Genomic DNA, 25,776 nt, shown 5'->3' on the forward strand with positions numbered 1-25,776 from the left:
ACTTATATACAATATGCTGTTCACACCACATCCAAATCACATAATGTCCCCTGTTTCACAGTATGAATTGTTGCTGTTAGGTAATTTATGAATATATACTTATTATGTCATTTACATCTACTTATTAATTGTCATCCAAAAAAGATTCTGCAGCTTAGTGGGTTCTGATTCATAGTGAACTTCTCTCAGGATTCTAAGGCTGTAATTCTTTATAAGAGGAAACTGTCCATTTTTCTCATACTGAGTGGCTAGTAGATTAAAATGCTAATATTTTAGTTAAAAGCTCAAAACATTATGCCCATGCCACTAGGACACAGAAATGATAGACAAATAAATCTGTCTAGAAATAAGTGCAGCCAGAGTGCTTCTTAGAAGCAAGGATGATTAGATATATTAACTGGAGGGGTCCATCCCAAGAGAAAGGACTCATGCTGGGCAAAGTAGAATCAGCACCAAAAAAAGGCAAAGACCTTTAATAAGATGGATTGATACGATGATTGCAACAATGGCTTTAAGCACCACAAAAATTGTTATGATGGTGCAGGTTGAACAGGATTTGTTCTATTTAGAAACTGCTAGAACTACAGCCTTTGGTATAGGTTACTTCTCAACATCTAGAAAACAAAGATCCTCACCACAGGACCAACAGTAAATATTGTGATAGATGGGAAAGTATTGAGGCTGTCAATGATATCATCTTACTTGAATCAACAATCAACACTGTTGGCTCTAGCAGTCAGCAAATCATGAGTGGTATTGCAATGAGCAAGTCTACTGACACGGACAGACCTTTCCAAAATGCTGAAGAGCAATGATGTTAGTTTGAAGACTAAGGTACGCCTGACTCAGGTCGTGTTATGTTCTTATCAATCACTTGTTATGCATCAAAGAGCTAAAAAAATGAATAAGTATAATGGAAGAATTGAGGCCTTTAAATTATGGGGCTGAATAACGTTAAATACTCCATAGGTTGCCAGAGAACAGACAGATATGTTTGGAAAAAGTGCAAACTAAATGTTCCTTGGAGTGAAATATGGTGAAGCTTTATCTTTGATACTTTGGACATAGCTAAGACTATTCCTTGGAAAAGGACGTCACACTTGGAAGATGGAAAGTCAGTAAAAGAAAGAAAGACACAGCAACAGCCTCTAGTGTGTCAAAGATGATGAGGATGGCACAGGATATGTCAAGGTCCAGATCTTTTGTTCACAGAGTCGCTATAAGTTGTACTCAATTTGATAGCACCTAACAACAACAAAAATGAGCTCCCTCTAATTCACCTAACAACACCAACATTTAATTACTATTTTAACAAATTACATGAATTTTCAAATGAGTGGCAAGAGTATATACAATTATAAAGTAATTGAAGAGATTAATATTTAATTTTATTTGATCCTAATTAAAAATGTAAAACAATAAAGATTATATCAGAGAATGTCCTAGGCTTAAAACGTTTCACCATGTCTATATTATTTGAAGTGTTGTTGCTGTTTACTATGGAGTCAGAATCACCTATAGCTGATCCTCCAGCAGGTTTTCAAAGGTGGTAAATCACACAAGAGGAGATTGCCTGTCCTCCCATGGGACACCTGGTGGATTTGAACCATATACCTTTAGAATTACATCGCCGATTGGATTCTTACCACTAGGCTACCGGTGTTGTTTAAGAAGATAAATAAGATCATTGTGATCCCAGCAGGATATGTTGTAATCTTTACCAATTCTTATATTTTTTAGTTTTCTACTGGTTTATTTACAAAATTAAAATACATTATTTTCAAGAACAAATTCTTTCAATTTCCCTCATTCCCCAACCAACAAACTGTACACAACCATGATTAATCCCCTCTCCTCCTGCACATATGAGCAAGAGCCTATGGTGGTGAAGGAAGAAGTTCAAGACCACTTTGAAGGAATTGGCAAAAATAAGGCCCCAGGAATTGATGGTATAATAGTTGATGTATTTAAACTAACAGATGCTGCCCTAGATGTGCTCACCAAGTTGTGTCAAGAAATCCAGAGGACAACCACTTGGACAACTGACTGGAAGAGATCTTTGGTTTTTTCCCCATTCCAAAGATAGGTGACCAACAGAGTGCGAAAATCATTGAACAATATCATTGATATCATATGCAAGCAAGATTCTGCTGAAGATTATCAGTACATAGATAGAGAACCTGAAGCACCTGCTGCAGAGTGTCAAGGACTGCAGCCTACAATATGGATTGAGGATCAATGTCAAGAAGACAAACATTCTCACCACTGGACCAATCGGCAGCATCAGGATGGATGGTGAAGAGATTGAGATTGTACACAGCTTTAGTTTGCTTGGCTCCATAGTCAACAGTCTTGGCACCAGCAGCCAGGAAATTAAAAGGCGCATTGCCATGGGAAAGTCTGCTGTTAGGGACCTCTCCAAAGTGCTGAAGAGCAGTGGTGTCTCTCTGGAGACTAAGGCCATAGTCTTCGCAATCACCTGTTATGCATCAGAGAGTTGGACAATGACCAAGGAGGATAGAAGGAGAACTGATGCCTTTGAGCTGTGGTGCTGGAGAAGAGTACTGAGAATTCCATGGACTGCTAGGAAAACAAATAGATTTGTCCTGGAGAGGGTTAAACCACGTGGCTCCTTGGAGGCAAGGATTCTGAGGCTCCATCTAACTTACTTTGGACATGTAGTGAGGAGAGACCGGTCCTTGGAGAGGGACATCATGCTTGGGAGGGTGGAGGGACGGCGCAGGAGAGGAAGGCCCTCTATGAAGTGGATTGATTCAGTGACTGGGATAATTGGGATGGGAGTGTCAGAGACAGTGCGATCGGCACAGGACAGAGCGGAGTTTAGGGCTGTTGTACATAGGGTCGCTATGAGTCGCAGGCGACTCGACGGCACATAACAACAACAACAGATAGAGAACTGTCAGAAGTGCAGGCTGGCTTTAGAAGGGTCATGGTTCTAGGGATATTGTACCTAATGTTAGATGGATCTTGGCTAAAACCAGGGAATAACAGAGGAATGTCTTTCTATGTTTCATTGATTATGCAAAGGCCTTTGACTGTGGATCATAATAAACTCTGGCTGACTTTGAGAAGAACAGGAGTATACTCTGAGAAAATGAGAACTGATAAACAAATGGAGATTTGTGCATCAGTGTTCATAGCAGCATTTTTAACCATCGCAAGAACATAAAAACAGCCCAGATGTCCAACCAAAAATAATGGATTGAGACATTATGGTGCATTCACAGAATCAAATATTTTGCCAGTTCTTTTATCTAATTGTTTCCAGAACAAATTAGAGATCTTCTTGTTTTTAAAATTCTTCTCCTTTCTAGGTTTATAAATATGGTTTATAGATTATAATTCATAAATTATAATTTTTATAGTTTACAAACATGGCAGGTACTACCTGCCAACTTTTGTCACAGTATAATTTCTCACAAAGATATGTGACAATGTAATTTCTTACAAGCATATGTGACTTATCTAGAGAATTCCTTCAGAACACATATGATTTGGGCATATTGTTAGTAGGGGCCAGAACTTGGAAAAGACATCATATTGGTAAAAGTTGAGGGATTATTGAAAGAGAGAAGAGTCTCAAGGAGATGGGTTGACTGTAACAATGGGTTTGAGCATGGTGGAGATCGTGAAGATGGTACAGGGTAGTCAAGGTTCTGAGCAGAGTACCACTGTGAATTAGAAGTGACTGAATGGCAGATAACAAAAGCAAAACAATAAGAAAATTGTAAAATTTTTACTACTTTGGTACACATCACCTAGTAAGAGGGGTGTAGAGAGCTCTCTCGGCCTAGTGGTAAGGAGGTGCACTGCCAACCCGAATACATGCAGTTCGAGTACACCAACTGCTCTGCAGAAGAAGGATTTACTGCCTTTGAAAACCCACTGGAAGGTCAGCTATGGGTTGGGTCTGACTTGATAACATATAAAAAACAGCAAGGCATCTGTAAAGTGGTGTGTGTCCAAATGTTTATGATTGAAATATTTACATATTGTTGAAAAATAGTTCATAAAGTTAGGATTTGTCTATAGGTTGTTAAATTCAACTCAGCTCATTTCAATTAAGTTGGAACTGACTAATAGCTGACCCCTATTGGGTTTACAGAGGTTGCACATCACATGGGAGCAGATTGCCCATTTGTCACCTGTAGAGCTGCTGGTGAATTTTAATCACCCACCTTTGGGTTGGCAGCACACAACTTATCCACTAGGCCACCAGAGCTTTCATAGGTTGTTAGATCATTTAAATATCGCTCGTGATCCTATGATGATAATAATCTGTGATATAGTTAGATTGCTTAGCATATTGTCCTTGTTTTGAAGATTGGAAAATACGATATGAGGCTGGAGTTCCACTGTACAAAAGATAGTCAGTTTGAGAGGCAGAGTCGACGTCCAGCCGACTTCCCAAGGGAGAAGGATCCCCATCAACATTATTAACAGTACAACATTGATTCCACTGAGGCCAAGCATGCCCTGCATGGTTCACATCTTCTAAGAATATTAACTCACACTTTCCCTCCCATAACACTCAATAATTCTCTTAACTATGTTTTGTAATTCATTGTAATTGCCACAAAGAACTCATAGAAAATGCTCATGATTATGAGGTTTAATAGGAAAGAGGTTACAACTTATATATGGAAGCACTTAGGCTACAGATGCATTCAGAACAGCCTTTTCTCTGGCAGTTTCTGTTAGGACAGCCTTAGCTCAATATACTCATATATTGGCCTCACTCTGACCCTGAGCTTCATGGTCTTGACCCCTCCTCCTGTGCAGGCAAGTGTTACAAAGCTCTTTGAGCTCTGTAAATTCCCCTCACCCCCCTTGCCATTTTGCCAGTAATTGTAGGCACGAATTTGCTTGGCTCTAGCTTGGTTGGTGGGCCAACCAAGCTACCATAGCAAGTGCCCAGAGGCACCCACCTTTTCTTTTTTAATTTTTACACTTAACAAAAAACATTTTTATGATTAACTTATAAAAATTGGCATATACCATTTATCTCAAAACATTTCCCTGTAACAGGAAACTTAGCATTACAGAATTTCAAGATTAAAAAGTTTTTTAAAAAATCCATTTTGTTGCCTTTATAAAACAAAACAGGAGCCAGTATTCAGTCGGAAAATCCACTCTTACTTCAGGTCTTTCTCTTCCAGGAATCAGCATTGTTACATTGTTTTCATTGAGCAGAATCTGATCTAATTTGGTAAATCTTCCGCCTGGTGTGATTTCTAACTCAGTGACATCTTCCAAGACCATATTGACAAAGTCATCAAAACCTAGAAGTGTGCCAACAATTTCCTTATCACTCTTTATCACAGTATGAATCCTTGATCCTACACATTTGTCCATAAGTTCTAGAGGCAGTAGTTGCGATGGCTTGTTGGTAGCGTTAGCCGCCATGGCTATGCTGGAAGTGGCCTGCGGCACCCACCTTTTCAGTAAGTACTCAGCTTTATTGCTCCTTAGGACAGGAGTTCACAGCACTGTGTCTGATTCCCCAACCCCTCTGCTGCTACTGCTGGAATCATCTTTGCTTCCGTCTCTTAGTCTTGTCTGTCTCTTTGTTAGCACAGTTCTCCATCTCTGGTTCACACAGAGATGTCCAAAGAACTTACTAAATTCTCTAGTTCTTTCTTCTTGATGGTAATGAGATCTCCATTTTCCTCTCTGGGCCAGTTAAATTCAGGATTAGATTGTGGAAAAAACTGATCAAGTCCCTATTAGTGATCCACACACCTTGTTTGTATGGCTCCACCTGAGAGGTGACTTCACTTTATTTACGTTATTACTAAGCTAACCATTCCCTTTTGTCGACCAGGAATACCACACATTGACATAATCTTACACAGATATATAATAACAAAGACAATGGCTTTAAAAACCATTTTAAGCAATCCCCTGCAGTACACCTCCTCTCCTACTTCAGTTTTTTTTTTAGCTTCCTCTTACTTCAACATCTTTAGATAATTTCCCCAACAGATTGGTATGGTACATGAAGTTAATATCTCAGCAAACTCCACCAGTCTATCTCTTGTTCTGTAGAATGAAAGAGAATGGATAAAATGTTAGCCATAAAATTTTTAACTGTTTCTTAACAGTTGAAGGTATATCTGAATTACACAAAGTATGCTATTGTAGGAGGTAGACTGAACACTAGATTAGCAGTCCAGACTTCTCTTCTTCCCTGTTTAAGTTCCACTAAGTTTTGGCCTCATTTCAGTTTCCCTGAAAACGTAAGAATTTACTTCCAAGGATTCTTGATTCTGCTTTGATTCTGCAGGGCTGTTGCCTACTTCACTTCAAACTAATTCCAGGCAAATGGCCTATAGATTTTTCTTTTTTTGTATTTTTACTATAATCTGGAGATAAAAATAGTTGAAAAATCTATGTGGTTGGAAAGATGGATTTACAGAGTAGGTATTATTGCTTAAACTGGCTTTTGGGGATTTTTTTTTGCACTCAAAGTAGCAAGGGCCAAATTACGGTAGTACCTAAAGCCAGCCTGTTCCAACAGGCTTCGTCTTTCTTTGTACAAATTTAAGAAGAATGGGTCCTCACGCAAGCATTTCAAATCCAGAAACAAATTTGAAAAAAATTGCTACAACACGTTGACTGATTCCTTGCCAGGACAGCCACTGAGAACTTTACTTGATCAACTCTCATACAGAGAAAATGGGGGAGGGGGGTTAGGGGAGAGAAGCATTTGATACTCTTTAAAAAAAAAATCAAACTTCACTATACTCTTAAAATTCTTGTGCTCTTACATTTTTCCTCCCACCATTAACTCCCCTTTCTCTTCTGACTTATCTTTCCCTCTCCTACCTTTTCCTTTCTTTCTCTTCTAATCAATCCCTGTGACATACTTGGTTGCTCTAATGTATTCACTTCTACATTCTCCATTGATACACTGATATGTCCTGGGAAAATAGCTTTCTAAAGATTATATTTAGATACACAGATTCAAACTACTAGGAAGGTTTAAAACATATTTTCTTTTTAAAAAAAAAAAATGCTTGTCAGAAATGGAAAGAAAGCTGTTTGTAGCCAGCAGGTGAGCTAGAGAGGACTACAGGGTGTGGTAGAGATAGTAATAAATTAACTGGCAAGGCAAAAACGATAAAAAAATTCAACTATTTCATACCATAGAAGCATGACAGCTATGGAAAAAGGAGTGCCCCAGGGAATTCTTTTAGAGTTTGATTTTTTAAAATATGTTTGACATGAAAAATGTTTTAGTACAAATAAAGCAACTGGTATTAAACTTACAGGGAGGGGGGAATTGTGGTTTAGCATTAGTATGAATAATGCATGATATTTAAAGAAAGAACAGCTCTAAAATGTTTCAGGAGGCAGTCCGTGTTGGTTGCAATGGAGATTTTCCCCCCTCTGTTTTTGAAGCATCATTAATTCAGTGTCATTTTGTGATTTTTTTTTAACCTGATAAGATGTAGACCAAAGAAATACTATTTAATTTAGATTAGGATATTCTTTCTTCAGATAATTTAGTTTAAATATCAAGAAGATCAGTAGAATTATTTAAGCATAAATATAGTCATTTACTATAAAAATAATTTGGCCTAGTTATCTTTTCTAGAAAGCTCATATAGCTCTGCACATGAAAAACAACCTCATGGAAGGGGAAAAGGATCAGATATTTTGAACATTGCTCCATAGGAGACCAGCACAATATAGTGTTAGTGAATGCATTGTAGCAGCGCTCCATATGCAATCAGAAGCCAATTGTTACTGGACTGTGTACAAGCACACACTGTGCTCAATGGTCTGATGAGGTATTATGGATATGATGCAAAGAGACTGTGTAGATTAGAAGCTAACAATTTGTTAAAAGTGGAAGCAACTTAAAATTTACATTGGGCCAGCTGAGTGAGTAGTTCTTCATGTGGCAAACAGGATAAGTTCCAAGGAAGCAAGGGCACCAGGAAGCTTCCAGGTTAAGGAAAATATTTTAAAAAGAGGGCTTATTGCTTTCCAGTGGACTACTTTTAATTTTGAGGTTCTTTCTACATCATCTCTTCATTTATTGCATCCAGCCTTTTAGTGTGGAATAGTTCATGTAAAACAGCATGATTATTATAAATGTCAAAAATGTGTGGAGGAACAGCTTATTAAAATATAGCCTAGAGATAGTATATAACACTGACTTTAAATAAGTAGCTGAAGCCAAAGTGACACTCCATTAAATCACTGATATTGTCTAATTTCTCCATAAGTATTAATTTTTATTTTAGTTCCCATTATCGTGATACATTCCTTATCACTTTCGGTTCTTGTGGCCACAACTTGACCACCTGTGTCCTTTTAGGTCACAGCAAGTACTTCAGTCACCATGCGTGGTGGTGGTCTGGAACCAGACACTAAGAGATAACATTCATCCATGCTAGACTACGCTCAACCTCTGGGACACTTTAAAAGTGGATATTTCATCTAATTATTTAATCAAATCACCATGGGGAAAAATAGTTGATAAATCTTTATTTAAATCTTTATTAAATATCAAATTCTATCAGAAATAAATCCACAAAAATATGGTTTCCATTCTTATTTGAATAGCAGGCATTTCAAAGGTGCTAACAAATAAAATAACACAACACTCTCACTACTGTCACTCTGATAAGGTTACATTTAAAATTAATTACTTTTTATAAAGTAAAGTTGATTATGAGTGGTAACTACCTCATAGTCTTTTTTGTGGACTCTAGTATTCTTGCCTTGCCTATCAAGCCAAAGTGTGTTTGTTGTTCTAATATAAAAGCCTCAGTGCTTTCTCAGTGTTTTGAGTGTCAGGCTGGCTTTAAGATATTTTTTTACTCTTAAAAAAATGATGTATTACAAGATTTGTAATGGAGTGAACATGCTTGAATTGCACATTTAATTTTTTTACATCACATTCATGTTTTGCCAGTTTGCCTACCAGCTATCTGTTAACAAAAAGTTCCAAGGCAGCATGCAAGTCTGTGCCCAACTAAGCCTTTTGTTTCTGCAGATGTTTGGGCTTAGAGCAATGTTGTAAAGCTCAGGCAATCCAAGGACCATGTTTGTACTTGTCTGCTGTGATTCCCTGTGCATTGTCTAAACCTGTATGCATTGTTCTCTCTGACAGGTGATAACTACCCCGTACAGTTCATTCCATCAACAATGGCAGCTGCTGCTGCTTCTGGACTCAGCCCTTTACAGCTCCAGGTAAGTGCCAGAAGAAAAAAAAATGTGGGATACAAGCCAGTGCTTTAGTGGGAAACTGCTAACCAGCTGTATGCTAAATAATGGCCTGAATGTTAAATAATTTTTAAGTATAGCCCACAAAGATTAACACCTTAAGTGCTTATCATACTGCAAGTGAAGGGGGGAAAAAACCCTGCCAGCTTCAATAATTTTAAAGGGGAAAATTGCATTATGACTTAGTACTACACAGTCTCTATCAGGTGAGGTTACCATTTTAAAGTTTTAATGGCTTAGCATTATTGGCTATGCAAGTTTTCCCCATATAAGCTTTGCGTCTGTGTCTCCACTTAGGTCCTTATTTGTTTTTACACATAAACATTAATACCGAGAATGCTATTATATATATTTTTTTCTTGCAGTTCATATAATAAGGATTGTTACTCTTAAGTTACTTGAGAACTGTTGGGTAAAATGTGAATATGTTGCTTCTAAATATGTGTGTTTTCATCCTTTCCAGGATCTAACCAAATTCTTGATTAGTTTCCTATATTACGAAAACATGAGGAGAAAGTGTTTTGAATATTGAATGAAAATTCATATGCACTTCACTTTCTTCTCATGTAAAATGAAAAATTTTAAATAGGACTGGGTGATCTTTATATCCTTCAAGCACTACATTTTTTAAATGAAGTTTTAAAATATACAATATTTTTTATTTTTAAAATGAATGCAAAATAGACTTTTAAATGGGGGAAAAAAGTAACACATAAAAGCAAAAAAGATCATTGAAGTAACATCCAAGCCTCTAGCATTTAAACATAAAGGACATATATGAAAATAATTTTAATTTCAATATAGGAGAATGTTAATTTAAGATACTATTTTATTATAAACGTTTACTGATGTTGATGTTTTCTTTGACAATATAGATGATAGCATCTAGCTAGGCATTATTTCTATAAGTGCTTTTCCTTAGAATGCTTGAACATAATGGGTTGAATGTGAAAAATGTACAAATATTTTATCAGGAAAGGATAATTTTGAACTTTTTCAAATGGACCTAGAACTAACGCCTATGAACTTTTTTTTAACCTAAAAATAAATAGAAGACTGAAGAGCATGAATGATCATTTTTTTTAACACCTTCAGTAGTTTTCATCATAAATCTCATTCAGAAAGAAATTATCCTTTAATGATTAGTAGAACTAGAAATTTTGCTTAGCAGGAACAGTTGCCCTACCTTTCTTCCACATCTTCATTTCCCCTACCTTCCCCCTCGCCCACACACTCCTAATCTCAAAACTTATTGCAGTTGATAAAAATTTGGTTAAGAAATCTTATTTATATGCAGGCATATCTATTTCTTCTTTTCTTGCAATTATGCTATAGAGTATCTTCTTAAATCAGAGACAGAAATAAGAAACCAGTACCACTGTTCAGTCCTGCAGCCAAGGAGCCTTTTTCATAAGAGAGTCTGAGTTCTAGTGCTTCTTTTTCATCCTTTGGTGTGAGAAATATCCTACATTTAGAAATATGTGTCTTGTTTCATGAGTTCTGACAAAATGTTTTGTTTCTCTTTTTCTTCTGACTGTGCTACTAAACAGAAGGGTCATGTCTCTCACCCACAAGTTACCCCAAGGCTAAAGGGCCTAAGTGACGGTTTGGGCAGGAATTTGGACCCCTTTGAACATGGTGGTGGCCACTCTTACAACCACAAACACATTGAGGTATGGATGCTTCCATTGGCACTTCATTGGATGGGGGGGCGAACATTTTCAATTAGGCTTTCCTCCAAAATTGTAAACCCTCAAAGTGAAAAATAAAGCCTGATCTTATTTTTTTCCCCCTCTCATTCTTAAGGCTTATCTTCTTTTGCTCTGGTTCTTTCAAAGAAAAAGGCAAAGCCCACATCAGTGGCCCTGAATTTGATTGTTTCAGCATCACTTTATTTCTCCTCCCTCATTTACTTTCTCTTATGTACAGTGATAGTTTTGTCTTTAATGTTTATAGAGTAATTTTGTCAAATTTGACCAAATATAATAACTTTATACATCTAAATATAATTTTATAAAATACAATCTACCTTTATAGCCTAAAAACTGAGATTCAGAGAAGCCACATTATTTAACCAAGGGTACAAAATATTCATTAAGGCAGAATTTTTACTCATGATTTCTAACTTCCCTAGTTCAAATGAACTAAGTTTTCTCAGGCTGAAAAGTATATGTCTTCTAGCATCTAAGTGGATGTTTTTTACTGGAGAGCATTTATTATTACACTTTCATATCTGATCTTCTAGTAAAGCTCTTTGAGGTTTTTTTTAAAAAAAATCTTTTTCATATTTTTGAATATTCTTTCTGCTACAAATAGCCACCTTTTTTGTAATTTCATACTAATTCTTCTCCTGTATCATTATAATCCCACTCTGGGACTATCAGACATTGGAAAGTTGCCAGCTAGCTGTTGAATAAAAAAAAATGGATATAGGTTTCCTCAGATTAACACATATTTAAATTTTATGGATTGAATCTAATTCACAAATTTATATCCTAACTTTGGTTGGGAAATTCATCCCAATTAAAGAAATAATTGCATCTATCAATGTTATATATATTCAGTAGCTATTGGTTCTACCAGTCATACATTATATATATCTGTCTATCTCATGGTGACTATATTGAATGTACCAGAAGAATATCTGTCTTTCATTGGCTATGCAAAGACATTTAACTGTGTGGATCACAACTGTGACTAACTCTGAGAAGAATGGGGATCCCCAAAACACTTGATCATGCTTATGCACCTGTACTTGGACCACAAGATAGTCATCAGAACAAAGCAAGGAAACACTGGGAAAGGGATGTATCCTATCTCCATACCTTTTCAGTCTTTATGTGGAACAGATGATCCAGAAGCTGGACTCTATGAGGAATGTGGCATGGGGATTTGCAGACAACTCATCAACAACTTCATACAGATGACATAACCTAGCTTGCTGAAACCGAGGAGGAGCTCAAGCACTTGCTACAGAAGGTCAAGGACTGTGGCCTTCAATATGGATTGAAGCTCAACATCAAGAAGACAAAGATTCTCCCCACTGGGCCAATTGGCAGCATCATGATAGATGGTGAAGAGATTAAGATTGTTAACAGCTTCAGTTTGTATGGCTCCACACTCAACACTCTTGGTGCCAGAAGCCAGGAAATCAAAAGACAAATTGCATTGGGAAAGGCCGCTGTCAGGGACCTCTCCAAGGTAATGAAGAGCAGTGATGTCAGTCTGGAGACTAAGGTGTCCCTGAGGCAGGCCATGGTCTTTGCAGTTACTTGCTATGCATCAGAAAGCTGGATAATGATTAGGGATAATATAAGAAGAATTGATTCCTTTGAGTTGTGGGGCTGGAATAGAGTTGAATATAGCATGGAAGCCAGGCTACACCTTGGAGACAAAGATTCTAAACCTCTGTCTGATATACTTTAGGCACGTTGCAAGTAGAGACCAGTCATTGGAGAGGGACATAATGCTTGGGAGAGTAGAGGGACAGTGCAAGAGAGGAAGATCCTTGATGTAATGGATTGACTCATTGACTGGGGTAATGGGGTTGTGTGTGTCAGAGGCAATAAGGTTGGCCCAGGATAGGACCAGGTTCAGAGGTCTTTTACATAGGGTTGTTATGAGTCACACGTGACTTGACAGCATATAATAACAATAACAATGTATTAAATGATCCAGGAAACATCCAAAGAAGATGGAAGCATTAATAGTAGACATAGTTCAATGATGATTAATGTTATAAAGCACAATGTACATGAGTAGTCATTTGAAATACAGTGTAAAATTAGGAGTGTTTGAAATTCAGCATATGCAAATGATACAAGGTATACACAGTTTAAGAGCAAACCAAAATAAAATTAAAGGGGTGGGGGAGAGAAGATGGAAGCAATACACATAGTTACCAAACCAAAGAGAATTGGCTAAATCAGAACCATTTCAGGAAGTAGCAGATGATCAAGAACCAATGGTAATAAAGAAGGAAGTTCAAGATACTCTGAAAGAATTGGCAAAAAATAAGGCCCTCAGAATTTATGAGATTCCAAATTACTTATTTCAGTAAGCAGATGCAGCTCTGAACGTATTCAGCAAGTTGTGTAAAGAAATCTGAAGGGCAGCTACCAGGCCAACTGACTGGAAGAGATCCATATTTATACCCATTCCAAAGAAAGGTGGTCCAACAAGTGTGGACATTATCTAACAGTATCAATTCTATCACATGCAAGCAAAATCTTGCTGAAGATTATCCAAAAGTTATTGGAACAGTATACTGACAGAGAACTTAGAAAAATACAAGTAGGGTTTATAAGAGGTCATGGCACTAGGGATATTATTACCAATATCAGATGAATCTTGGATGAAAGCATTTAGTACTAGGAGGATATCTATTTGTGTATCATAAACTATGCAAAGGCATTTAACTGTATTTATCACAACAAATTTTGGCTACCATAGAAAAGAATAGGAGTACCAAAACACTTGATTGTGCTTATATGAAAGCTATTCCTAGACCAGGAAGCAATTGTCCAGACAGAGCAAAGGAACACTAAATGATTCAAAATCAAGAAAGGAGTGCATCAGAGATGTATCCTTTCTCCATATCTTTTCAATCTATATGCAGAACAGATCATTCAGAAAGCTGGAATTTTTGAAGAAGAATGTGGCATAAGGATTGGAGGAAGTCTTACCAACAACCTGTGTTATGCAAGATGATACCATCTTGCCTCCTGAAACTGATGAGGACTAGAAGCATTTGCTACAGGAGATCAATACCTCCTACTTTCAATACGAATTACATCTCAGCATCAAGAAAACAAAGATCAATGCAGCGTAGTATTCCACTGTGTGAATATACCAGAGCTTCTCTATCCATTCATTTGTTGATGGGCACTTGGTTTGTTTCCAATTCTTTGCAATTGTGAACAAAAGCTGCAATAAACATGGGTGTGCATACATCTACCTGGGTGGCAGTTATGGTTTCTTTAGGGTATATTCTCAGTAATGGAACTACTGAGTCAAATGGTATTTTTATGTGCAACTTTTTGAGAGAGCGCTGTACAGCCTTCCGTAGTGGTTGCACCATTTTACACTCCCACCAACAGTGAATAAGAGTTCCAGTTTCTCCGCAACCTCGCCAGCATTTGTTGTTTGCTGCTCTGTTAAATTTTGCTGTTCTTACTGGGCTGAGATTATATCTCATAGTTGTTTTGATTTGCATCCTCTTAGAGCTAGGGATTTTGAACATTTCTTCATGTATTTGCTGGCCATTTGAATGTCTTATTTGGTGATGTGTCTGTTCATATCCTGTGCCCATTTTTCAATTGGGTTATTTACCTTTATCTTGTTGTGGTGCTTGAATATTTTATAAATTATAGATATAAGTCCCTTATCTGACATGTCATTACCAAATATTTTTCCCCAATCAGTGGCTTCCCTTTTTACTCTGTTGGAGAAGTTTTTAGACATGCATAGGGAATTGACTCTTAGAAAGTCTCATTCATCAAGACATTATGCTGAGTGAAATATCTCAGTCACAAAAGGACAGGTGCTGCATGATACCACTATTATAGAATGGAACTGACATTAGGGTTGGGGTGAGACTGAGAAAAATTGTATAAATTGTGTATACTACATTGAAACAAATGAAGGAGAGAACTATTTGAAAGCGATATATGATTGGGTATTATGGTTATGACAAGAGTCCAGAATGAATGTTGCATGGTGGAGTGAACTCAGGGTGGGAGGGGGGATTCTATACCAATGAAATAATTTTTCTTTTCCTTTTCAAAGAGAAGAGAGAACTGGGAGTATGGGTGGACTAGGAGAAAAATGCAATAATGAATGTATGGAAATCCAAGATCTCTGTGAACATTCATTAAAATTATTTTAAAAAAAGAAAAAAGAAGAAAACAAAGATCCTCTTGAACAGACCAATTAACAGTGTCATTATTGAGAAAAAAATTGAGGTTGGAGAAAAAATAAAACTGTTAAAATAGTTTCCTTTTTCTGGAATCTACAATCAACACTTGCAATCAGGAGTTGGGCAATAAAAATGTGAGGTGCTTTGGCAAAGTCTACTATCAGGAACCTCTCCAGAGTATAAAACAGCAGGGATGCCAGCAGAGGAGACAAAAGTGTACTTGATCCAGCCCATAGACTTCTCAGTTGCTCGGTATGCATCTGATAACTTTACTATGAGAAGGACCTTATGCTCAGAAGAGTAGAGGGACAGCACAGGAGAGGAAAATCCTGGATGAGATGGATTGATGCAGTATCTGGGGCAATGAGAGTTGGTGTGTCGGAATTAGTGAGTCTGGCTCAGGACAGGGAAGTGTTCAGAGCTGCTGTACAAAGGGTCACTATACATCGCAGGAGACTCAATGGCACATAACAACAATATAATTTATTAGTTGGGTTTTTTTTTTTATTTAAGCCTGTTATATAGAGTCAACAAGACCTCGGAGAAGGCCTTTTTATTTAAAAGACAGTTGTTATATTTTGGAGGAACACTATTCTACGTGGTACAGCACTCTTCTGTCAATATGCTGTACTGAGGTAACCTGGAGTTGCTTTGATGCTGAACCTGGTGCCATTATGGTGTCAAATGGCATAATGAGTTATCCATGATGGACAGTGGTTGATGGAGCTCCCAGTTTAAGACAGGTTTGGAAGCAGGTGTGGCATCCACTTCCTAAACAACATGCCTCTGGAAACTATGAATTTTGATAAATGATGATAGTTATAGAAAGGCTACAGGCCTTTTGTTCATAGGGTTGCTATAAGTCATGCTCAGTAGCAATCAATAACAGCAACAAAGAATAATTGATGCCTTTGAGTTATGGTGCTGATGATGAATATTGAGCATACTATGAACTACCAAGAGAACAAATACGGCTGTCTTAGAGAAGGTGAAATCAAGTTGTTCATTAGAGGCAAGGATTTTGAACTCTGTCTCACTTTAAGTCATGTTGCCAGAAAGGACTAGTCCATGGAGAAGGACATCATGTTTAGAAGTGTAGAGGGTCAGCTCAGAAGAAGACGACCCTAGATGAGATGGATTGACACAGTGACTTTGGCCATGGTGTCAGGTGTTTTAGCAATAGTGAAGTTGGCTCTGGACAGGGCAAGATTCAGAACCATTGTTCATACGGTTGCTATGAGTCATAGTTTATTCAGTGTCACTTATCAACAACTATGTAACATAGTCGCTATATCATCAATAAATATTTCTCTGTCACTCACTTGTCTTGTATCTTTAAAATTGCTTTTTGAAAAATAATAAGCAAAGGTCACTCCTAAGCATCTAGAATAGGACAAGATCAAAGGCCACTTTGGAGGTAGCCTGAGGAAGTGTTCAAGAGCATGTTGGCTGGCTCCTTCTTTCGCTTTCACTTTGATATGAGATGAATACAGGGAGTTTCCACCCATACATGATGAGACATATACTATCAGCATGTTTGCTCTTCTTTGCATCCAGAGCTGGGCAGGATTTCATTCTATTGTATGCAGGGTTACTATGAGTCCGGGCTGACTTGCCAGCACCAATAACATACAGACAGAAGAAGAAATTTCTTTTTGAAAGCTTTCTTTAATGTCATACTTCTTGGCGCTCTGAAAAGCTAGTAAGAATAGGGGAGTTGAAATAAAAATAACTAGACTTTAGGAACAAGTTTTTCTGTCCAATAACTGTTAGCATGATTATCCACTTAGGACATATAGCTGAAGAAACTTTTTTTTATTATTATTAATATCAATGAACATTTACAGAGATTTTGGATTTCCATTCATTTATTGTTGCACTTTTCTCCCCACCCTCAGTATGCTTGAAGAAACTTTTAAGTACTTGAAAGAATGTGAAAGCAGGTGACCATGGCTTAAATTCACAATTTCCTCTCTTCTTCAACTTTTATTTTCTTTCAGAGCTTTGTATTCTATCTTATCATTTGTCCCTGTTAAGTTGTTGTGTGGGTTTTTTCAATCATAATATCTTCATTTACCTTATTTTTTTATTTTCAGATTGGCTTACTTTGCCTTAACTAACTCAATACTGTCTAGTCTGGCTTCTGTTGGGTTTCTGAAACCTTTAATGCCCTGTATTTAAGTTCCACGTCTTTGTAGTGTTGTATCAGTGCAGACTTAGAAGTTGAATAAGTGCCATGTGTCGGAAGCAGAATATGTGCTACATGTCGGTCACTTTAATTAGACTAAACAGGGAAACTATTAATTACAGATACCCCACAGATTTTCAGTTTATGTTTGGACTGGTTTGTGATTTTCTTGGGTTTTTATGTCTGTTGACTCTGTTTTCTTCTATTTTTTAAAACATATCCCCCACTCCCTTCCTGGTCAGGAAAACTTTAACATGATATGGCAATTTTACTAGAAAAGATCAACTTTGTTTTAAAGGCAGATTTTCCAAACTTTGAGATGTAAGTGTAACATGCTCATGGGGAAGCAAAAAACCATGGTATACTGCAAATCTAAACTGCTACCAGTAATAAATTCTAAATCTTGAGCAAAAGTAGATGCAATATTGCATACAATTTTGTTTTAAGCTTTTTAATATCTGTTTTTATTTCTAAATTCAGTTTTCTCACCTTTTGTGCAAAGCTGAAATGTTACAGCTCGGTCAATATTCATTATAAACTATTGACAGTAAGGTAGTATTATAGTTATGTTAACTAGTTTTCTTTTTAAAATATTTCTGTGAAGAAAATCTACACACATACCTGCACGTATACGCATGTTACACACACCCTACTGTATGGCTCAGAACTGGTCTACATGATATTACTATAGTTAATTCGTCTTTCAAAGTTTGTCACTATTAAAATTAAAAAGTCTTGGAAAATCTTATAGTATTTATAGTTTTACTATAAGAAGATTGAAATTTTATTAAAAAGTAGAGAACAGGTATCTAAAATGGAAAGATATTCTTGATACTTGTATTTTTCCAATTTTTATTTTTTCATTTAAAAGTAGGGAGACATAGAAGAGGAATTTTTTTCAAAATACAATGGTACTGATCTAAGGCTTGATTTTCTCTGCCTCAGGGGCACAATCGTAGAAGAGACAGACCAGAGGAATGCTATTTTTAGTTGAACAGTCAGCAGATGGAGGCATGAATACTCATATATCTGTAGGTTGAGGGTTTGAACCATTAATTTTGATAATGTATTTAACCCTGGGAATAATCAGAAACTGTAACTCTGAGGTTACAATGCTTTTGACCTTTAGAGAACAGAGGGAACTTGCTACAGTAAACAATATATTATATTACTACTTATTCCAATTCTCTTGCCCAGTATAAATTTCAAGTCCAGTTGCCATTTGCTTTCCTCAGCTATGTTAGCATTGGTCCTTCAAGTAAGTCAAAAAGAATGTTAAAGAAGGGGAACCAGTATAATGAGGCAGTCATGTAAATATGGCCTTTACATAGCTAAGATGCTATATTGTTTCTGAATAAATATTGTCTCAGGAACTAAGCTCTTAGTGGCTTTTTTAATGAAAAAGAAGTTCCATTGTATTGATTTATTTTGTGTGGTTAGTTTCACTATGACGGATGCTTAAAGTATTTTTGTTTTGTTTTGTTTTTAATTGAAAGTAATGCTGCTTCATAGTTGTAGCTTATATTAAACACAATCTGTCACCGTATTATGTGAAGTGATACACCTGTCTCATGCCTTCTTATTAAATGATGCATGCTTCTCTTCAGCAAATACAGCAGTTAAATATCACACAGCTTAAGAATTTCTAATTAAAATATCTCCACGTGTCAGCATATTGGTAATGCATTATTTTAATCCATTTATTTTGTTTATGAAACAGTGACATATGTTTAGATTGTGAAATATATGAGCCTTAAAAATCACTTTATTGAAGAAAATTAATTCCTACAATACTGTCTCCGTAATGTGTTCACTCACCCAGTCAGTCACTGGCGGCACTGCCAGTCTTAATGTTGTTTAAAAACACCAGTTTCATCTGCATAACATATTGCAAAGAAGCAATAACAGTGCTTTTTCTTAGCTCCAAATGGTAGAGTGTTTTTCCCCTTCACTTTTTTCTTATTAATTTTAAACTGTCCCCTCAAACACTTTTGGTTGCTTTTTCATTTAAAAATACCAAACATGTAATGAGGAATAATACTAAAGAGTGTGTGTATAAAGGATTCTGAATGACCAATCAAAAAAAAATTTAAAAAACCAAACAAGCTGGTTACCTTTTCAAAGTTCGACATAGTAATTTGTTTGTCAGCAGAGAGATGTTTGGGTCAGCCCTGAGATAAAGTGACTGTCAGCAGTTATTCCTACAAGACAAGTAATTTCACTCCATGTATTACTGACAGATTGCTCACTTCTCTGAATCACCAGAGAAAACAAACTTAATATTGTTATAGGCACAGTTTCTGTCTTCATTAGCCTCAGAGAATGATTTTTATCATATATTCAAAGCCCACCAAAGCTTAGTTGGAACATATTTTAACAGACTACTTCTCATAATGATACTATGCTTGGTATCCTAAATGAAAGAAATTGTATATAAAAATTCATAAATATCCATATAAATACATTGTCACTCTTATTTAATGGGCATTTTGTGTAGTTTTGGGGAGATATGAGGGAGAGTATAATTAGAGCCCTAAAACACTACAAAAACCTATCAACCATAAGTTATTCTTAAATGAAACTATTAAAGTCTTGCCAAGTTTACAAAGATAGAGGAGAACAATTGAAGTTTTTGCAAAGTGAATAGAAACACATATTTTATTTAAATGATATTGTCAATTTTCAGGCTACACACAGAAAGTGAAGAAGTGCCCATCAACATTGCAAATGCTCTATTTCTATCTCTGTTCTAGCCTGAATTTTTATTATATTGTATTTAGATGCTCTACTTGGGCTCAGACCTGTCTTGTTTGCAATCACAAACATGCCTCAGTAATGTAAGGGAACAGGAGGGTGAATTAGCTTTGCTGGCTAGGCCTGAGAGATTGTGATTTCTGACACATTGTGGGTTGAATAAAGAGTTGATTAGAATGACCTATTACTAACCATTGCAGACAAAGGAATGCACTGATTCAGAGCTCGTTTTGTGGATACCAACCATGGGGTTGTGCTTTGAAGGAGAAAAACTTGCTTTCTTTCAGTAAGTCTTCACTCACCCCCTCTGACTCTTTCCTTGGCTTTTAAGAATGCAGTGATAGTTGGGAGGGCCATTTAAATAACATGAGTTTCATGGGAAGACGAGCTCCATTTTTGCACTATAACCATAAGTACTTACTTGCTGTGTTGTCTTTTACTATTCTCAAATTCTCTACTTTTCAATTCTTTTTTCTTCCATTTTTAAGAGGAAAATAGTTAACAGAAGATAAATATTACAGAGGTTCTATAAATGTCAGCTAAGCCACAATCAGACTTTATCAAAACTTTCCAAAATCACAATAAACACTCAGAAGGTTCTCCTTCACTTTGTTGTCTAAAATACTTGTGAAAGGGACATCAACTCTACTATAATGTAAATCACTAATTTCTGGGATTTTATCTGTTTATTGCATTCTCAACATTACCTTGCACATATTTGTTAAATATTTCTAAAATTAATAAATTAATTTAGTCTTTGTCCATCTGGAATCCAGCCTCCTTTGAAAATGTATTTTTTACATTAGAAAGATATAAAAAAAAGAAAATATATTTTTGGATATGTTCTGTCAAGTCATTTCCAGATAGACTTCTTATATAAAATGTAAGTGAATGCTGATAGATACTACAGAGAAATACAGGCAGATGAAAGAATGAAGCACAATATGAAGATAATTTCTAGTATCAGAAAATCTGACCTGTATTAAATGAAGTGAAATGTTTTTATCATTCATAACTTAAAACATTGGGAAAATTTATCTTTAGAAAACTTAATTTTTCAGCTATGTTTAGAGTAACACTTTAAAGTCGAGAGAGTTTATTCACTTTTCATAAACAGTGGTAAAGACCGTGCTTAATTTATTTGGTTGGTATGAAGTTCAACTTTGCTCATGAAGATTGTTCAGTAGGAGACAGGATCCAATATAGCTTCCTCTTCTTTGTACCATAAGATTCTCACCAAGTCATTTAGCTCCAGCCCATTAATTAACCTACTCAACAGGGGGCTCCCAGTGTGTGAATGTGTATTTAAATAGTCTGCTTATAAAACAAAAAAGGGTTTTAAAATAATGGCAAGTATATTTTAGTCTTAAAAAAATACAATAAATTGGAATTTATAAATATTGTTTGGTTAAAGTTATATACCAGACTTGTAGGTGTATGTGTCTTTTGTAATGAATCCAGCTAGAAATCGTATCGGTAAATTTGAAAGCAAAGTAGTTCAGGATTTTAGAAAATGCATCATTCACTCCAGTTTCCAATTTCAAGACATAGAGTAAGACAAGGTATTCGTATTGCATTTAAGAATTTTTTTAAAAGGTATAGTCAAATATTTTGACACGTCAGATATTAGAACAGACTAAGCAAGAAAAAAAATTCTGAAGATGATATGTTAATTAAAGAGATTGGGAAGCCACAGTGGAATGGATTTTTACCCCCAACAGATGTGCCCCAACAAGGGAATGAACTCTTGAGTGGTTGAAGCACCACATGGATATTAGCACTCGGCTTGGCTACTCCTGTATGCTTTGTTGGTAGAAGAGTTCATATATATGAGTCTCTTGTTTGTACAAGTCTCCTAAATTTGAAATGCAAATAAAATGTGTAAAAAATAGTAACTTTCCATATTAATTTGGAAATATTTTACTGCATTTTGGGTTGTAGAAAATATTAGGATTAGGACATTAATAACTAAATTCTCCTACATATCCTCTAAGCTTCTTGTTAAGTGCCGTCAAGTTGAGTATGATTTATGGTTACCTGCTCAACAACAGACTTTACCCCTGTCCTATTCTATGCCACCCTTATCATCTCTGACATACTTGAGCTCATTGCTGCAGTCACTGTGTCAATCCATTTTGTTGAGGGTCTTTTTTTTTCCCTGCCCTTCCATCTTTCTAAGCATGATATCCGTTTCCAAGGAAAAGCCTCTCCTAGCAACATGTGCACAGTATGAGAGACAAAATGTCACCGTCTTTGTATCCAGGGAGCAATATGGCTGCACCTTTCCCAACATGTATCTGTTCTTTCAGCAGTCCATGGGATATTAGCACCCTTCTTCAACATCACAGCTCAAACGTACCAATTCTTCTGTCATTCTTACTCATTTTCTAACTCTCAGCTGCATAGCAAGTGATCAAAAATGCAATGATCTGAATCAAATGAATCATAATTTTCAAACTAACATTTTCTAAGCTTAGATGATAATAATAACAGATTCTTTTCTTAATTAAATCAAACTCAACACTCATTGCTGTTGAATCAGCACTACACTTATCACTGTTGGATCAGACCTAATAGCAGGTTTTCAGAGACTTTAAATTGCGAAGTGGAGATTACCCACCTTTGGAGTCACTGGTGAATTCAAACTGCCAGGGAGGTGCTCTCTTTGGGTTAACAATACAACTTCCTACAGACTAGGCTATTAGAGTACTAATTAAACACTGTCTACTCTGATGGACTCTGTGTGGATGAAAACTCATTATATGTTACTCTCTTTGACTTTACCTTATAATTGATTATAGGAATAGGGTCAAAATTGAAAAAATAGTTTGGGGTTGTCATTATGTGCTGTCAAGTCTACTATGACTCATAGTAACCCAACGAACAATGGATCTAAACACTGTCCTTCCTGTGTCACCCTTTCCATCTCTGGCATACTTGAGCCCATAACCGTCACTATGTTGATGTTTCTCATTAAGGGTCTTCCTCTCTTTCACTGCACTCTACCTTTCTAAATCTGATGTCCCCCTCTATGGGTTGGCCCCTTATCGCAACATGCCTAAATTATGTCACATGGTGTTTCACCATTGTTGCCTCCAAGGAGCACATTAGTTTCACTCTGTAGGATAGACCTGTTTGTTCTCTTGGCAGTCCATGGCATAGTCAGTACTTTTTTTGAACACCATAACTCAAAGATAGTGATTCCTCTGTCATTTCTGGTCACTGTACCACTTTCAGATGCATATCAAGCAATTGAGAAGACTATGTATGCCTTGGATCAGGTGGACTTTGGTCTTTAAACTGACATCATTGCTCTTTAATATTCTATAAAGGCCCAGATTTTCCCCAGTATAACTCATCTTTTGATATAGTGGGTTTTCCTCACCATTTTATAAACATTAGTGCATTTATGCAGGTTAAAGATGTGAGAATGTTTCAATAAAGATTTAGATCCTTAGAAACCGTAGGGGGTACTTCTGCTCTATCCAGTAGGATCGCTAGGCATGGAAACCTATTAGACAGCAATGTATTTGGGTTTAATGTCTTTATATTCATAATGATTTACTGTGAGTTTAGCTAAATACTTGTGTTTCTATTTAATAGGCTAAAAAATGAAGGCAGAGTGGCACTAAATAGATTTCCTAAGGCCTCTACCCTCTTCTTCATTTGCTTAAGCAAATATTTAAACAAGAATTTTTTAACTTCTGGTATACTAATTAGGAAGTCATCCCCTTGTATGCATTTCTCTTGCATTTCACTACAACAAATAGAATACCTGTGTCAACCCTTAAGGCCATAGCTAAATTAACCATGATCCTAGTGCTTTGTCAGTGACTTCCCTAGAATGATTGACCTAGACTGATGGACCTTGAGAAATAAATACTTTAACAAGAAATAAATAATAGAAATATATTAAAAGTCCATTGTTTAAAATGTATCTATGTGCTTATTCTTCCCAACCATAATATGTAGACATACAGTACTTATTTGAATCCTGTTTGAAATACCGTTGCTTTTAACGTAGAAATCCAATTTCTAGCATGTTTTCACACTAATGTATTTATTAATCTAATTTAAAGAAGGAATAAAACACTGCATTCTTTCTCTTTTAGTTATTTCTTACTTGAAATTGTACTCACTAACTTTGAATCTGACTGTTGCACTAACACAGCACGCCATCATTTGCATCATGCACCAGAGACTTTGTATCAAAGTCTCTCTTTAAAGTCTCTTTAAAGATAATTATGCTCAGGAAATTTTAAAAAGTTTGTTTGCACATCTAAAATATCTTCCTCTGAGTCATTTTGCCCCACAGGGGGTCATTTGACAATATCTGGAGATACTTTTTTACTGAGGAGATGTTACTGGCATCTAGTGGATAGGTAAGGATGACGCTAAACAACTTAACAGTTTATAATAGTCCCTTAGAACAAAGAACTACCTAGTCTAAAACCTCACTAGTGCTGAAGTTGAGAAAATCTATTTAAGATACATGGAAAGTACATTGAAGAAAATAAAATTTCTACTCTCATGAAGTTTACATGCTAGAGGGGCAAAGAGAAATAGGCAAATAAATATATAATGGAGAATTTGGGTTGCAAATCATACTTATCTTAAGGGAAATATCATCTCCTCCCTTGTGACTTACAGCCTCTGGAAACCCACTAAAGATCTTCCAACTCGGTAGTGTATAACAACAGCATCAACGTTTATCTACCTACATGGGATATTCTTGTGATGTAGTCCATAGAGAGTCACAAAAAGCCATGCCTCTCTGGTGGTTCAAGTCTTTGGGAGAAAGATTGTTATTTTCCTTTTGTGTAATTTATGTCTTCATACACCCAACCCAATAGAGGGTCAGATATGAATCAGTTCTGACTCAACAGTAGGGAGTTTGGGAATATTTTCTCTATCTAGCTCACCTCCTCCCTACTTGAACTCAGAACTATTTTTAAAAACGAAAATGTATTGTGTGGTGGTACAGTGGTTAAGCACTCAATACCAACTGCAAAGTCAGTAACTTTAACTCATCATTTCCCTGAGAAGAGCTTATAAATCTACTTTTATAAAGATTTATGTTTTAGGAACAGTAGAGGAAGGAAAGTGATACTGTTCCTTAGCGTTGTTATGAGGTAAAATCTCCTTGAAGGCATCGAGTTGAATGATTGAATTCTCTAATTTTGAGTCTTTCCTTCTTTTTTATATTCAAAGCTAAAACTGATTCTATGCAGTCACTTCTGGCTGGAATAGTCACACTATCCTCAGGCTCCTTGTATGCCTCGATTGTATTAAGTGCATCATGTATTCTTGCTTTATATAGTAAAGAATATTATTCTTAGCTTTGGTATCATGTAAGTCTCACGTTTAGAATGAAGAAAATATGAGAGCTATTCATTAGTTTTTATAGAATGCTATTCATTGAGATCCCATAGGATGAATGGAATAATTCTCGGCAAAGAACTTATGTTTGATGTGTAAATTGTTGTTGTTGTTATGTGCCATCGAGTCGCCTGCGACTCATAGCAACCCTATGTACAACAGCCCTAAACTCCGCTCTGTCCTGTGCCAATTGCACTATCTCCAACACTCCCATCCCAATTATCCCAGTCACTGAATCAATCCACCTCATAGAGGGCCTTCCCCTCCTGCGCTGTCC

General features: G+C 36.3%; 2 protein-coding genes across 4 annotated transcripts in view; one reads left to right on the forward strand and one right to left on the reverse strand.

The window, feature by feature from the left end:
• Positions 1-25,776, forward strand: part of SOX6 (SRY (sex determining region Y)-box 6) — a 704,108-nt gene that overhangs the window by 543,626 nt on the left and 134,706 nt on the right. For 2 of the 3 annotated variants that reach the window (XM_006892046.1, XM_006892045.1), the window contains 2 exons: positions 9,149-9,228; positions 10,812-10,934. In XM_006892046.1, coding sequence (XP_006892108.1) covers positions 9,149-9,228; positions 10,812-10,934 — 203 coding nt within the window. The remainder of the gene's footprint in view (positions 1-9,148; positions 9,229-10,811; positions 10,935-25,776) is intronic. The other variant, XM_006892047.1, reaches the window with a different exon arrangement.
• LOC102853069 (U6 snRNA-associated Sm-like protein LSm5-like) lies at positions 5,023-5,427 on the reverse strand. Its single transcript, XM_006892056.1, has 2 exons — positions 5,161-5,427; positions 5,023-5,040 (listed from the first exon to the last, which is right to left on the reverse strand). The coding sequence occupies exons 1-2, from the start codon at positions 5,425-5,427 to the stop codon at positions 5,023-5,025; spliced, it is 285 nt and encodes a 94-aa protein (XP_006892118.1).

This window comes from Elephantulus edwardii, unplaced genomic scaffold, assembly GCF_000299155.1.
Source record: "Elephantulus edwardii isolate Elephantulus edwardi_28Jun2011 unplaced genomic scaffold, EleEdw1.0 scaffold00109, whole genome shotgun sequence".
NCBI classification, from domain to species: Eukaryota; Metazoa; Chordata; class Mammalia; order Macroscelidea; family Macroscelididae; genus Elephantulus; species Elephantulus edwardii.